This window comes from Limanda limanda, chromosome 2 (genome assembly GCF_963576545.1).
Source record: "Limanda limanda chromosome 2, fLimLim1.1, whole genome shotgun sequence".
NCBI lineage: Eukaryota > Metazoa > Chordata > Actinopteri > Pleuronectiformes > Pleuronectidae > Limanda > Limanda limanda.
The window spans coordinates 9,045,439-9,062,252 of NC_083637.1; the positions used below are offsets into that span (position 1 = coordinate 9,045,439).

The following is a 16,814-nucleotide window of genomic DNA, read 5'->3' on the forward strand; positions in this document are numbered from 1 at the left end:
GTTAGATACAGCTGTTTTGAAAGTGAGTTTTAATGTGTGTAGCATCAATGCAGTTTGATCTTGTTTCAACATGTCAGCCATTCAATGCAAAATGATTGTGTCCTTGCTTTGTGAAGACTGATAAACATATACAATGCTTCTTTGTTTGGAACTGTATGAAGATCTGCAGGCTGTGTTGTAAACAGACAGATTTTACTCCTCGTCTCTTATCCTCTCTCTCTTTGGAAAATATGAAGCTCTAGATTTCTTGGCTCAAAACACAATTTTTTCATTTATTATGTATGCTATGCTTAGAACCTCCTCCCACAGACCCTTGCAGTTCAAATGCATTAATCATCCTTTACTACTAAGCCCCATTCCAGCTGATCCACGCCAGGTTTTGCAGGGGCAGCTTTTGCCCCCCTGAGCTGAGCTAATTACATCCTTTCCTATATCACCTTTACCACCATCCTCCAGAGCAGCCCAAGAGAGAGCAGGAGGTTCCCCTCAGCGTTTATGCCGGTAGGCCTCTTTGCGTCCAGGTGTGCCATGTGGAACCAGCTTCCACTGCACCTTACGCTGGGGGGAGTGTTTTGAGTGTGGCACAGCATCAACCCGCATGCAGGCTGTGCATTGAGAGCCGCTCTGCCTCCAGTCTTTGTTCCTGCGGAGCTCACTTTCCTCTTTTGTTGTCTGCCCTATTTTCAGACGTCCCTGCACATCGCTCCCGCTGACAAGGCTCTGGAGAGACCTACGAGGTAACCTCTGCTTCTTCTGTTTTCCTCTGCATCATCCTCCATCCCCCTCCCCCATCCTCTCTCCACAGCACTGGCCCATGTTGTGATTCAGCAGCGGAATCACAACACTGCGCTCTCTCACCCCGGCTCCGGTGCAATTAGCCTCAGCGGCTGCTATCACTGAGGATCTGCAAAGATTAGTGTTTGTCTTTTATTTTCTTTTGTCACCAAAGGCTTGGTGCTTTTCAGAGCTCACTCTCTCTAACTGAGCCGGAATAAATTAACCCGGCAAATCCATTGATTCTGCCCTTCACCTCCTACCCGTCCCTCAACCCCCCCTCCTCTGCCTCCTCCTCCTCTCCTCCTCTCCTCCTACTCCCTTTCACCAGTGGCCTGCTTATTCAGTCGCATTTTCCTCGGCGAACAGAAAGGGCAGAAATAGGATGTGATGAATAAGCCACTGAATAGGAAGCGCACTATTTTGAATAAGGAAAGTTACAGTGACTCAGTCTCATCTCTTTGCATGAGAATAACTATCGGTAGGTTGAATTGTTTTTCTTTCAAGCGTGCAAATGTTTTATACAATTTTCACATAGTTAATTTGCTCATGATTCACCTATTCTATATTTTTGCATGGATTGACGACTCGGGAAATAAGGCAAATGCCTGAAAACATGTGTGTGTGTTGTTTGTCTTCCAGTGCTGCGAGCGACTACAGGAAGAGAAGGAAGTCGGAGCCGTCAAGTTCCCAAGTGAACGCTCAGTCTCAGAGCAGAGCTGCAACTTCCCCCAAACCAGTGGATGCCTACAGACCCAGCAGCAGCATAAAGAAGAACGTCATTCGCTCCTCACCATCCTCGCCCTCCAGAGCCAAAGGTAAACAAATACACACACACACACAGACAGAAACACACATCTACCTTTCAGTGGATTCTTTTTCTCTCTTTCTTTTCCCGAGCTTGTTTTCCCTGTGATAAACGTGTTGCCTTCTCACTCTATAATGTGAGTGTGGTGTTTCCTTTGTTGGTTGGAAGGTGAAGAAACAACTTCAAATCCTCTTTTTTTCAACCCAGTTCTTCTCCTCTGACTCTTCTCCCTCTCCTCACCTCTTCCGCCTTGTGATCAGGTATCTTTGCTTAACCTGCTTTCCTCCTTCTTCTCTCTCACCACGCTGCTTTCTATCGGACATCTGAAAGGTGGGGACGCATGCAACATGTATTCAAACAGTTTGACCTCCCCAGGTCCACACCCGGGCCCCTATGTGCCCCCCGTCCCTTCTGACTCGGTGCGTTGCCACGAGGACGGGAGCCCGGACGGCAGCTCCTCCTCCAAGCAGTCTGTCTACTGTAAGAACAGTTGGCCGACAACACGCCCGGGTTCCGAGACCTGGACCGGTGCGGAGGAGGCGCCGCCGCCCTCCTCTGGCAAAATCAGGTCACGCAGCTGTGATGACTTACTCAGTGACGGGCATTCTGGCTCGGGCGGGCGCAATGCCCCCCGCTCAGAGAGTGCTGGGTCACTGGTGTGTGATGGGAATCCCTCAGGTTCAACTGGATCCACTTCCACCCGCTCATTACCTCGACTCCACCGGCGACGGGCGCACGATTCACCAGGCTTCCTGCAGCTCTATCGTAAAATGCACCAGATTGATCGGGCTCAGCTGATCCCGTCCGATATCATCCGCTCAGTCCGGGCTCGTATCCTGGATCTGGAGCGCCAGCCTCACCTGCTCCGGCACGTCCTCTCCCCCTGGACCCCCTCGTGGGGCGTGGAGGTGCCCACCGACACGGTGCCAAACCGCATTTCTGAATATGAGAGCCTTATTCAGAAATCCAAATCCATGCCCAACTTGGGTGATAGTGAGGGGCCTTCAGGCACTACTACACCCGGTGGCTCATCATCCCGAGCCAGCAGCGGTGGTGGTGCCACACCCATTTTTCCAAAACGCCGTTTTTCCATAGAATCTTTGCTAGAAGAAGACATCAGGAGCAGCAGTGGACCAGTACCTCACACTATGGATCCTTTAAATCGCCCACGTAGCCCACCTGAGGGTCAGCCTCGTGGGCCAGAGCCACGCCCTCTTCGGTCCTTTCCCGCTCCCCCGATCCCCCAAATCCCTCAAGCCAACCCAGACTACTCTGACAGTGAACAAGACGCCATTGCGTCAGACCTCAGTGACTTCATCCAGGTGGAGGGCTCCTCTTTTTGCAGTGAGAGCGACTTTGACCACTGCTCACTAACCTCCTCTGAGAGCTTGTACGGCTCCTCCACCCTCCACCACCACCACCACCTCCGTCACCTCCACCGCCATCACCACCGCCACCAAGCTGGTCACCAGAACGTGGGGCAGAGTCAGGGGTACCAGCACCGCCACCTCATCAGCACCTGCAAAGGCCGCTGCCCAGCTTCTTACACCCGCTTCACAACGATGCTTCGCCATGAGAGAGAACGAGCGCGTCAGGAGCAGCAGAGACCGCCGCAGCCGAGCCGCAGCAGCCATTCTCAAATCCAGAGCTCCCAGTCCCAGCAAGCGATGTCCAAGCTGGCCTTCCTGGTCAGCCCAGTGCCTTTCCGCAGGAAAAAGGGATCACCACCTACCTCTAAAAGAATCAGTGGTGGCGGCGGTCGAGGCAGCAGGCCCAAGTCCAAACAGGACATTTACGAAGCACTAGACGAAGCGTTGAGAGACATATATGAGCACATTCAATCCGAGAGAGGCCAGAGAGGCACCCGGGCCCCGGATGACAGCATCCTGAGGAGAATACTGGCTGAGCTGCTGCCGAACGTGCCTGAACGAAGCTCCTCGCTGCGGGGGAGGAGGGGGTGCTGGCAGGGGGGGCACTCCTCCGCTTCATTGTACCCGGACGGGAGCCCCACGGAGAACGCCTCCTACAGAGAGGATCCGCCCACACCGCGGCTACAGTCACCGATCAGTGCCTGTTACGCACGCCACTTGGACACCTCAAACAATAATGAATATGGAGAGGAGCAGGGCAATGGAAATGGTCTCTGTTATTCAGGTGGAGATACTGCACATACTTACACACAAGTTTTCACAAGTACACTTTGTAATGTAACCAGTCACACCTACACATAGTTTTATTCTACTCAAACATACATATTTCAAAAATATACATTCCACATACAGGTAATGTACCTTTTCAGTGTTTTGAGTGTTGCCTGCACCCGTTGCCCCATCGTTCCCCTTGTTGTTCAGCCAGTTCACATTACTATGCATCTCTATGTGTTTATATGAAGACCTGTTGACTGTAAATTCTCAAGTAAAACCTGATTCTTAAATTCAGTGTAAAGCTACTGTCAGTGGAAGCTTAACACTTCCTGCTGATGTTTCTTATTAAAGGTATTCTAGGAAAGCAGCCTTTGAATTTTTGGAGGGCTTTTATTTTGAAGCATGTTCAGGAAATGCTGAGTTTAAGTGACAGTACTTAAATGCAAAAAAATGGCAAAGTACTTGAAATTGGAATTTTTTGTTAGAACAATATGTCTGACTTTCTTATTGTGCAGAAGAATAGTTCAGATGGTTGTGAAATATTTTAAAAATAAACTTCAGTGCCTGGATCTTAAGATACAGAAATATTTGAGAATTTATGGTATACTTCTCTGGGTCGAGTAAATAAACGTGAATATTGTTCTTTTTGTTTTTAATTTCAATATTGTATTTGGCTGTATTATTTGTCTGTGTTAAAAATGGATCTGTGGAGTTATTTTACTGTCCCACAATCATCGTTCTCTCCCTCAAGCCATTTGCTTTTGTAAATGGTTTTCATCACATTTCGTTGACCTGTATTCTCCCTGTTTCATTTTGTCTTCATCTCTTTTGAATGACTGCACGTGTCACTTTGTGTCAGATTGTGGCAAAAGTCAAATCCCTTTGTTTTTTCCTTTGGAATGGAAATAAAGCTCAGCCATTGTTTGACCCCGAGCTTTCATTCCCTCCTTCACCTGTTGGAATGAAATCATCACTGTTCCATTTCTGCACTTTCCTCCCCGAAACTCATTTTTTATATTTTGGGCATGATTGTGGTTATTCGACCCCTGTGACCTTTTGGCCTGTGTCTCTACCAATCATAGACCAGGATGTCTCCAGGAGTTATTCCACAATGTACGGACGCCACACGCCCCAGAGTAGAAGAGCTACTCCCGACAGAGAGGTACAGCATTGAACTTGATGTTTAATACTCTCAGCACCTGGTTAGAGATCAGAAACATTAACTTAAGCAGTATACATACATCATTTATATTAAAACACATTGGCATATTAGCTGGCACTTACAATACACATTAAGTTATACACAATTAACGATGCTTGGCTCTACAAACACAATTTTTGTCTTTAGGTCAAATTTACTCTAAAAGCTGTGTTTTATGTTATAGCTGCTTGCCGGCTCTCTCTCTCTCTCATTCTCATCTCCTAGGTCTCCCATAAACAGATGACACAACTTATTCTGTTCTCTCTCCTCCATCAGAAACAGCCTGCAAAAGCCATTTATGATTTTAAGGCACAAACAGCTAAGTGAGTACAGTGAGTTCACGGGGCACCGGGGGGGGCGAACGGCGTGAGGCTCTAATGCATGGATATGTAACTGCACACCTGGACTTGCTGTTAAACATGTTGCTATCAAACATTATTCATCGTTTCCTGCGTAAAGTTTATTTTGCTTCTTAAAACAACTTAATCGTCAAATGACATCTGGCTGACTTTACCTTCTTAATCTTTTTTTTAAATGATTGCACGAGCTAATCTGACGCCGCATCTCTTGTTTTGCTTTGGTCGCCGACATTCTGTCTCATTCTTCTCTCTCTGCTGTGGGAAATGTTTGTGTCTTGTTCTGTTCAAATCTTCCTTTCCCAGGCAGTGGAAATCAAAAATGATATGACTGTGTTACAGGGAGCTGACTTTTAAAAAGGGTGATGCGGTAAACATCATCCGGCAGATAGACAACAACTGGTATGAGGGAGAGCACCGAGGACGGGTGGGGATATTCCCCATATCATATGTAGAGGTAAATGTGCAACTGATACATCAATCTATATGTGTTGGTCCTGTGGTTGTGTAAGTGAGCATTTGTGTAGTTTCAATGCATTTAATACATCTCCTCAAACTCAATATGCACATCTGTTTACACAATGCTCTCACACACACACACACAGAAGGTGGCGTCCACAGAGAAGCAGCAGCCCATCCGTCCTCCTCCGCCAGCACATGTCCGAGAGATCGGAGAGGCAGTGGCTCGCTATAACTTCAATGCGGACACCAACGTGGAGCTGTCGCTCAGAAAGGTAGCCTCCCGAATGCATTGAAGTAAACTGCTGCATGCAACACAACTTTATATATACATGCTGACAGCAAAGCAGGATATAAATCTTTTGAAATCATGTTGTAATAGTTGTCCATGTGTTTTTTGTTTTTTTTATATTCTTTATTTTTTTTGACAGTTCTTTACAAAAACTTACATCAGCCCAAGGGCAATTTTCGTTCTTCTGCTGTCAACGTTTTTCAAAATTGGGCAACTTTGTACGTTTTGGGAGAGGTACAGTGCGTACATGTAGACAATAATCACAGATCAGTAGAGAAAAATAATAATAATAATTGAATAAAAACCAGCCGAATAAAAAACAACAACATGTTAGAGGTTGATCTGAGCAAGAATGGGATAGGGGTCGGTGAGGCTCGCTAAATCAAGGCAACATTACAGGGTCATTCATTCAATACTTCCACAAAGTCTGGACTTAGTGGTTTTACATATCTCACCCATTTGCTCCATAATTGGATGAACACAGTTTTCCGAAGACGAAGGGAGAAAGTAATCCTTTCCATAACATAAATGTAATTTACTATATCTATCCACTCCTCTATCGTGGGGGGCTCAGGAAGCAGCCAGCCCCTTGTGAGCTCTTTTTTACAGGCGGTTATTAGTATGCTAATCATATATTTATCTAGGCGCCTTGTTTGAAAATCAACATTTCCCAAAAATAATGCTGTAAATTGCAGGGGCAGGTCAGTATTAAGAATGCTTTTTAATGCTTTGTGAAACTCTGCCCAGAAAGGTTTAATCACTGGACAATCCCAGAATATATGCCAGTGATTTGCTTCCCGAGACCCACATTGTCTCCAACATGTGCTCTCCCCTCCAGCAAAGCGTGCTTTCTGCTTTGGTGTAATAAAGAAACGAATAACACACTTCCACCCAAATTCCCGCCACACGTTAGAGTTGGTGCATTCCGACTGGAATTTGCATACCTCCAACCAGTCCTCATATCCATCCTGGTGTTTAACAACTTCTGTATGTTGTGTTTGCTTGTGTGTGTTCAGGGTGAGAGAGTCATTGTGATCAGGCAGGTGGATCAGAACTGGTATGAGGGCCGGATCCCGGACTCAACCAAACAGGGCATCTTTCCCGTGGCCTACGTCGACATCATCAAGCGCTCCCCGGCCAAGAGCTCGGACCACCACACGGACCTGCGTGGGCACCTGGGCCACCGGACGCCAGGCAGCACATCCAGCAAGGTAAGGGAATCACGACAATATCGTAAATTGGTTTTAAGTTTAAGATCATGAAACCACCTACATCTTCTTCATGAAAGTTATTTATTGTGAACAGCATTGTTTTGTTTTTAATCATCATTTCAAATGCAAACATTTTACATTTTACACATATTTTAAAAATGCACACAAACTGTACTTTGTATAGATTAGTTTATAAATCACACTCTGTTCCTTTCCCTTCACTTTATCTTCATGGAGCCTTTCTGCCATCTCCCTCCATCCTCCACCGCCCGAGACCCCCCCCTCCCTCCGCCCTCGTTGAGAAGGCTTGACCTGCAAGCTGTCACCAGCGAGTGGCTGTCCCTCACTCTGGACACGGCCGCGTCCACACCGGCTCACTCCCGCACGACCACCCCTGCACCGCCCACGCCCCCCCCTCTTCCAGTTGACTTGGCAGCTTTTCAAGCAGCTCACGAACTTAAGACCCCCCCCCTGTCCTCCCCCTCTCACTCACCTGCACCGGCACAGAGAGGCTTTGCTCCTCCGCCCCAGTCGTTTTCCAGAAATCCACCTTTTAGAGAAATGAGACTCGTACCAGCGGTTCAGCCTTTTCCCCAGCCTCCTCCTCCTCCTCCTCCTCCTCCTCCTCCTGCTCCTCCTCTTCCTCCTCCCGCTCCTCATCCCTCACTCATCTCTCCACAGACTGACTCTTTTCTCCAACACAACAACAGCAGCAGGGGGTTCACTGAAACAGCTCAAATGTTCCACATCACTAAGCCAGAGGTTTTGTTCTGCACGTCACCAGAGCCAGTGCAGTCACCCACACAAATGTGGCACCAGTCAACTGCACCAGTAAACAAAAGCAACACAATTCCCGACATTGAGCTGCAAGTAAAAGATCCTTATGACGAGCTGCTTTCCATGATCCTGGACGATTCTACCGGCACAGACGACGTTGGCTTTTCAAGATTGTCTCCAATAGATTCTCCCCCAGCTTCATCCACCGGTGAATCCCAGAGTAGGTTTAAATTAAAAGCAGAAGAATCCCATCCCGTGGTGGGGAAACCAGCGCTCACTCCCGCCAGCCAACCAGCAGGGGGCGCTCGGTTAGAGGTGCAGTTTCACAAGCCTGTGACGATGGAGCCACTGCCGGTCGCCTGGGGGGGGCAACCGAGAGGTTCGAGTGAGGACGAACCAGTGGAGTCTCAGAGGCCGCCGTCGGTCAGGGGGAAAGGATTCACTGAGTTGTTCATTGAGGAAGAGGATGAAGCTTTAGAGGAGAAAGAGGAGGACGGTAGAGTTTTGAATGAAAGACTCAGTCCACAGGTAGAGCATGGTGTGAGCTGCCTCTGGTGAGGGACATAGAGGAAAATCACTTTTTGATTGTAGAGAAGAATAGACCTGTTGTACCTGGGTTACTCAGCGTTTAAAAGCTGATTCATTTACTGGCAAATAAATTATACTTTTATTTTGAAATCCCCCCAAAATGCTGTTTCTTTCCTTTTTTCTTACCCAGTTACACATTAAATTATAGAGTGAGGATAGTGTGATGATGCAATGTTTGGGTTAAAAGAGAAATCCTAGAGTTTTTTTTAAATATTTTTAATATCTTTAATATATTAGAGTCTTTTCCTCCCTGTCCCTTCTGGGCTTCAGTAACAAACAGCCCCAGTGGAATTGAAGGATTTCTTTAGTTAGCGTCGTGTGTGTTAGCCTCAGTATTCATGTGTTTGTCATTGCCTCCATAGGCTGATGTCTCTCCAGCCCCCCCGACACGCCTCTCTCACCCCGGCGTCTCCTCACCCTCTATACCACCACCTCCTCCTCCTCCTCCTCCTCCACCTCCTCCTCCTCCTCCTTCTTCTTCTCCCTCTTTACTTACTCCTCCTTCGCCTTCTTCTTCCTTGCGTCTGCAACAGCGCGATCAGCGCACCCCCCCTACATCTCCCCCTTGCTCCCCTCGGCCCCCCCCGTCCCTTCCTCACCTCTCCACGTCGCCCCTGCCTGCGCTCTCTCCACCCGTCTCGCCACCCCCCCTCCACTCCCCTCATCCCTCTCAGATCGCTCCCTGTCCGTCTCATCCGCTCACGTCCTTCCCCGAGTCAGAGTCGCCTTCCCCCCTGCCCCCCCGGTCTCCCCCTAAACTCACCTCTCCTCCCTCGACTCCTCCCATTGTACCCCATCCCGGGCATAGGTCTCCCAAGGTGAAGGTAAAGCTGGAATGTGGAGACCACTGCTCTTGATTTTGATCGTGTGTGTGGTGACAAATGATAATACGCTTCCCTATCTAGTAATTCTGATCGGCATTTTTTGTTATTTTGTGGTTTTAAACCCCCTTATTGCCTGAATTAATTTCCAATTATATAAAAAAAAATATTATTTGTGTTTTTGGCTGTCATAAAGATGCTTAATTAAGTTGAGATTGTTAATTTCAATATAGCATATACAATAGATATAAAATTTAGGTATGAGGCAAATTAGCGACATTAGGCATAATTATTTAACAAATTTTCCAGTCTCTGGTAAGTAGTTTATTATATTGATGCTGCTTTAGCTTGAAATTGAATAACAACATATGTTTCTGTACAATCATTGCTGTTCCATCATCACAGTATTTCAAATACAGCTTAATATCTCAAAATAACTTTGCTGCACAGTACCAAGGGGCTAGTATGTAATTTCCACTCCGGCCACTAGATGGCGCCAGAGTAGTTCCAATACCTTCATGGTATGTGTAGTGTTTGCATCATCAGGCATTAGTGGGAAAAAAAAGAGCATGTTTGAGGCGAATTCGCGACATTCGTCTACAAGGGGTTACACAATTAATCAAAATATATTGACAGAATTGTAAATATTGGATTAATCCTTAGATGCAACCAACTGACTTGAGACTAATTTGTGTTTTGTGCACTAACGTTCGATGGACTGGTGGAGAACCTTCTTGAGTTAGTGTGTGTCCTGCTGGTGTTGGTTGTACCGTGATGTCATCGGCATGGTGATGGTGATGATGGTGTTTTGGAGCATGTCATTGGCCTGCAGTACGTGTGTTCAGCTGCCGGCTGCTGAGTTGGTTACTGACGGAGATTACAGGTGTGTTGCCTCTGGTCTTTCTGCCTGTTAAGCAGGATGCAGTTGTCGGGGGTAAACCTCCCCGTAGCCCCATCTTGTTCCGGAGGTCCTATCTGTCATCCGTTAGAGGTCGAAGGGTAGGGGGGGCATGTCTTCACTCAACCACGCAATTACTGTACAAGTAACATGACGGATCACCACACTTCACATCAAACACATACATGTAAAAACTGTTTTTATTTCAAATGTAGTTTTCCTGACTCATGGGGAGAAATTAAACTCCTCAAACTGAAAATGAAAACCTAGCAAATACCACATTTTAATTCACTGTCTGTCTGTGTTTCTCTGTCTTTGTCTATCTCAGCGATTAGTCCAGGATGCTCTACATGGCGGAGGAGACCCGTAAGTGATATTTGTTATCATTGAGATCAGGAGTATTCTCACAGTTTCCTCTGAATTGCTGTTATCAAATATAAACATACCTCTTTTCTAATAATATGTGGATTGACTTATCAGGGATATAGTTAAGGTTGCAAAATTCCGGGAATATTCAAAGTTTGAAACTTTCCATGGGAATTAACGGGAATATAAAGGAATATACGGGAATTAACAGGGAATAAACTGGAAATGTTGTGGGTAATTTATACTAACTGTATTTACCTTGTCATATACAGACATAAATATAAACATTTTGTTTTGTCATAGGCTGATTTGAGCCCTGAGGAAACTTTGGGCACTTGACTATATGCTTCTGCATCGTTGTGTCATTCTTTACATAGGTCTTTGCACAGTATTTGCAAGTGTATACAGCCTTTCTTTCTACATTGGATGGGGTGAAATGTCTCCACACATGAGATAGTGCACGTGGCATTGTTCTGTAGAATAAGATGAGAAAAAAGTTTGTAAAAAAACACTAATGCATGCCAGAGATATAAATAGTTAGCCAAACAATTGGAATCGTCTGTAAACATATTTTACAATTGATGGATAAATGAATGGAAATAGGCTAGATGAACAGATGAACAATCCTCAATCAGCATGCTAATATATTTTCCCCAGTAATATCATTGAAACTTACCTGACTAGTCCTGCACACTACAGCAGGCCTCAATAGTCCTGCTGTAGAGTGAAGGATGCTGGGAGTTATCTGTGCATGTGATGGAAGAATGCACAGTGGAGGGTTGAAATTCAGCGGGGAGCATGTGCTGCATTCCATACATCTTTAAAATAGAGTTTTGAATTATGTTTTTATTGCTCAGCGTTTAATTTGCGTATTTATTTATTTTTTTCAAAATTCCCCAAATTCTCGAGCTAAACTTCCCATAGAAAGTTTCAGGAAAGTTTCCGGAAATTTACCGGAAACTGTCCGCCCCTTTGCAACTCTAGTTACAGTACATTGGCTCTAATCCTATGTGCTTTGTGCTGTATATGCATTCAATGTAGAAATAATCCTGTAGAATATAGAGAAGGGAAATACTTACCAGTGAGACTATTGTTCAGCGTTATTCGTGCAGCTTATGATTGATGTCAGCTCACAGTGCGTTTTTCAAACCCAGGTACCAGGCCGTGTACAACTACACGCCTCGCAACGAGGATGAGCTGGAGCTGAGGGAGGGCGACATCGTGGATGTGATGGAGAAGTGTGACGATGGCTGGTTTGTCGGTAAGAGGACGGAATATTTCAGTTTGTACATTAGAAAAAATGAGGGGTTGATCTTATCTACCAGAAATAAATGAATTTACTGCAAATATTAAAACATTCGCTGTGGTGAGATCAAAACATAAATGCCAGATTATTGTATTAGTATATTTTTTTAAATATGTGCATCTACATGTACAGTGCAGCATCAGATCAATTTAAGATTCAAGATTTTTATTATCAAATGCACGTCAATAACATAAAGCAGTCGCTGGCAATGAAAAGCTTGAGTCACAGGCTCTCTTCTAGCAATGCTCAATAATTACAACCAAAAAATATAAAATAGAAATAGTATAAAATACAATAAAATAGAATTTAAAAAAATTATTTTATTTTCTAAAATAGAAAATAAAAATGTATATATCTAAAAATATGTATATACAGCTCAAGAGAAAAATAGAACAACAATAGTTCAATTGTGTGCAATAGTGCAAATATGCCACGGTGCTGGTTTGGTGTTATGTGTGCATATATGGATATGCATATGTGGTGTTGTATGGAGTTATTGCAGTTCAGAGGAGTTTAAAAGTCTTATGGCTCTGATTGAAAAGTATTTTGTGACCTTTAGATGGCAGTGTAGTCTCATCACATATTAATCACGTCATTTTCTGAAGAAGTCAACATGATCTCAATGGGCATAATTTAATTGTATACACCTCGAGAGCCTTTATCATTTTAACCTTTATGTTATTCTACAGTAAACTTTGTCCTCTACAAATGTGTTTAAGTGGTTGAGTGTAATCTCCTCTGTTGGCTGATCTCCAGTCTGCTGAGAGTCGGTTGCAGCTGCTGCCAAGTTTCCTCGAGCGTTTCAAACTCTGCCAACCTCACTCTACTGCTCTGTGTTTGTGAAGGGACGTCTCGAAGGAGCAAGTTGTTTGGAACCTTCCCAGGAAACTACGTGAAGCAGCTATAATGATGATTCCACAGCCCCGCCCTCCTCCTCTTCCTCCTCCTCTTCCTCCTCTTCGCCTCGCCCCCTTCTGTGACACGTTCATCGCCCTCAGCACAGCACCTGCAGGACGCCGCCCCCCCAACAGCGCTCAGCAGAGACTCGCTGGCTTCACGCGAACAGAACTCTTTAGCTCTAACTCGCCATCTTTAACGGAAGACTTTCTATAAGATGCTGTTGTTTTTTTAAACTTATCTTTTTATCCTTATTTTTCTATCACGGAGGAAAAACCCAAAACCTTTGTGCTCCGGTCAGTGACCTTTAACTTTCCACAGCGATGGAACGACAGCGAGGCAGCACCAGGCTGTTTTAAGGGCAGTAAGATCACCGCTGTCACTTTTTTTTATCTGATTTTTTTTTGGTGTATATTTATCTTAAAAAACACTTGTCACATTTCATTTCAGTGTTCAATCACAAAGGTTGACAAAGACGTTGAGTACAGAGAGTGTTGCACAAACGGTATTCTGTCAGCACGGTGCATCAAAAGGTAAAAGGAGTAACATGTGGAGCAGACATGTGTGTGTTACCCCATGTATTGACCAGTACATGTATCATTATCGTGCAAATATTTTGAATATTGCAAACGAGGAAGTAGACAAGATATATTATTGAAACTCTTCTACTGTCTGTCCAAACATAATCCATTAGATTTCAAGTGTAACATTTGAAAACAAAGATTTTTCGTCTCCACACTAGGTTTGATGCACTTTAACGCAATTCTAACACAACGTTGTGTTTCTGTTTTGGTTTCAAATGTCACTTCTGATTTCATACACCAGAGGTCGCTATGCCTCTGGGGCTCATTGGGGGGGGGGGGGGGAGTGTATGCAAAAAGGTTACTGACCTTTTCTAGGTATTATATTTATTAGAGGAACGAACGCTGGTCAAACTACGTGATGAGATGATTTTAGAACATGTTGCTCTTTTTTAACATATTCTAACAGCAGCAAGACCCACATTTGAAGGAATGTTATTTTATTGTCAAGTGTCCAGATCATAGACTGTGTATGAAGAGGGATGACCGCCCCCCCGCCCCAGCCAGATTCTGCACAGTAGACATCAACACAAAATTTGTAGATAAGTTTACAAATCCTAAAACCACCATAAACCTCCTCTACGGGTTTTTCCTTCAGTTCAGTTCAGACACGGAATCCTGGTCCCACTGATGTGCACATTCGACCAATCACGAGTCTCGGATGTCAATCATGATGTTTCACCTAATTTTTAAAGCATCTAACCAAAGTTCAGCAAGTGTGACGAGCACGACCCAAAATTACAAGGAACCATCTTTTAGAAAAATGTATTTGACACGTCCCTTTGACTTTTTTAGTGCCGCTCATGTCCCATCGACTAACACGGAGGAGACAGGGTTAACGAGCTGTACTGCAGGAAGCCACCAGGGGGGGGCGATTGAGACGCTTTGGCTTCACTTTGCGGGAGCTGTCCATCTCTACATATATACAGTCTATGGTTCAGACGGAGACTGATGTTATGTTGAATTTATTTAAGTCTGTTACTATATGAGATAGAATTTTATCGAGAAAAACTTCAGTCGTGTAAACTGCAGTTTTTCTTCCCACTAGACGTTTGGTTGACGGCTTCTTTTCCGAGTGAATAGGTAGCTTGTCACTGTTCATGTGTTTATAAACCATTTGGAGTTATTGGCTAATCTCCATCTTAGCTTGTCACGCACAGCGAATGATCAGTTTTTTACTTGTCATTGTTTTTTTTGTTTTTTTTCTTCTCATTTTTGTGTTTTCACGAAAGACGAACACTGACAACAAAACAAATGTTAAAGCACCTTAAAGTATATTTTTGTTTCATCATCCGTTGTCCTCCATGTCACTCCCCCCCACCCCCCACCCCCACCTCACTGTCATCCACTGTTTCCGATGGTGTGAGAACACTCGGTGTGTTACGTGTGTGTGTGTGTGTCTGTGGTGTTTTTGTAAGCCTTTTTTGTATGAGAGCTGTAAAATGGCCAACATCCACTTTGCTTTATAAACTCAGCTTTTTCTCACCCACCATCCTCTTCGGTTTCCTCTCCTTTCTTCACCTGTTCGTCACCGGCGGTGCTAATTTTTCCACTTTGTGTGTCCCCCGGCGTTTGGCCTTTATTTCCCTCTGCTCCGGATCTTTGTGGTTTTCAAAGTCAGTGACGTATTTAGACTGAAGTTACTGTAGGTAGACCGAGTTGGTGAATTGCTGCCTTACGTCCAACTCGCAAGTTTAATAGCCATGTATATGTGAGCCTCTTCTGTGATGCAAAAAAAATAATCATTTATGCATTAATGTAGTGTAGAAAACATCAGGACAGTGTTTGACCGAGTGCACATAAACTCAACAGTGATGAAACTTTCAGTAAGCATCTAATCTGCCTCTCATGCGACAACCGGGTGGACAGATTTGGACTGAGGGCATTTAATTGACTCATGAGATGTTTATACATATAACGAAAGTGTAAAATCTTCTATGTTGTTCTTGTTAATATCCAGATTTCGTGCGCACACTTGGACCTAAGTATTTCTACAATATCTTAGCAGTTATTTAATGGTTTTATGGAGCTGTATTGCTAATAAAATCACGCTGGTAGATTCAATATTTCAAACTTCTTTACTCCTGTCAGTTTAACAGATTGGAAAACTCTTTTTGCTGATCACGTGTGGAGGAAATGTTTCACACAATTCCACTTGTTCACAGTTGGTGGCGGTATTGAGCCGGTTGACGGCTCCTCCCCTGGAAGCTGATGTATACAAATGCAGGTTTCAAAACATGATGTGAAAACTCTTATCAAAAGTTTGATAACAAGGAAAACTACCTACAAGACTTTTATAAATATTCTGATTTGAGACATTTGATGTTAACAACCTGATAACACAGGTTATATATATATTTCACTTATTGTCATCAAATCCATGAAAACAAAACATTTCATCGGTGCATCGTACTTTAAGAACTTCCCTTTGCTCAAAGTCCATTATCTCTGAAAACAGATAATTTGTTTGATTAAAAAAAAGGTTTGGTATTTTCCTGGAATTTCCTAACTAAATCAAAATATAACCTTTAACTCCATGTTCGAAGCGTGTGACCTCACTAGTGGGTGTGTACAAAGGTGCAACACACTGGAAACTTTCAAAATAGAAACGCTACATGCTAACGACATGTCTAAATTTCAGATTTATCATTTAAACATAGGTTGAGAACATGTTTGCTTAATGTGATCATATTGTTCTGGGTTTTAGGGAATTGTATTAGAAGAAATAGAACAAGTGCACAAACGTATTCAGTTAATACGATGAGACATTTCGGCAGATGAGTGCTTCATCAACTTCGCTGTGAAAACCCTCCACAGAATAAGATTTTTAAAGCTGTGTACGCAGATGATGGATTTATTTTTCGATGCTTTTTTTTATTATTATTCCTACACCGGCTAGAACTGGCCTCTTGTTTCACTTGCTTGATGGAAACTTATCTTGAAGCAGGTCAGTGCTGACGTACATATAAACATAACAAGCCTCTCTGACAGTTTGTTGACCATGACCTGAAGCAGCCTCATTAAGTCCAAGTACATCGATAATTCATCGTGCAGACATGAGAGACAGTAAACAAGGAATTACCCTGAACTAAACACTAAAAATAGACAGGAGAGTCAATTCTTTATGGGCAAGAGAAAACCTTCGACGGATGAAAGCAACTTGTGAGAAATGTGACGAGATGAAGTTGGTGTTATAAACAAAGAGAAGGGTCTTTGTTGTGAGGGTCCTGGGCCCGATCCAGATCAATAGTGGCTGGAATGTGTGAGCGGGACCTCGGAGGCCTCAGAGTGGAGCTGCGTCTCCAGACCAAATAAGGACAGGAGCAGCGAGAGCC

At 44.2% G+C, this 16,814-nt stretch overlaps 1 protein-coding gene across 1 annotated transcript in view; it reads left to right on the plus strand.

Moving 5' to 3' along the window:
- sorbs2a (sorbin and SH3 domain containing 2a) overlaps window positions 1–13,747 on the plus strand; it is a 30,861-nt gene extending 17,114 nt beyond the window's left edge. Inside the window, exons 15-25 of the mRNA XM_061093885.1 lie at window positions 688–737; window positions 1,417–1,592; window positions 1,913–3,736; window positions 4,809–4,888; window positions 5,153–5,250; window positions 5,626–5,740; window positions 5,889–6,017; window positions 7,051–7,245; window positions 10,658–10,695; window positions 11,850–11,956; window positions 12,847–13,747. Of these exons, the coding sequence (XP_060949868.1) occupies window positions 688–737; window positions 1,417–1,592; window positions 1,913–3,736; window positions 4,809–4,888; window positions 5,153–5,250; window positions 5,626–5,740; window positions 5,889–6,017; window positions 7,051–7,245; window positions 10,658–10,695; window positions 11,850–11,956; window positions 12,847–12,908 (2,874 nt within the window). The 3' untranslated portion in view covers window positions 12,909–13,747. The remainder of the gene's footprint in view (window positions 1–687; window positions 738–1,416; window positions 1,593–1,912; window positions 3,737–4,808; window positions 4,889–5,152; window positions 5,251–5,625; window positions 5,741–5,888; window positions 6,018–7,050; window positions 7,246–10,657; window positions 10,696–11,849; window positions 11,957–12,846) is intronic.
- The last annotated feature ends 3,067 nt before the right edge of the window (window positions 13,748–16,814 follow it).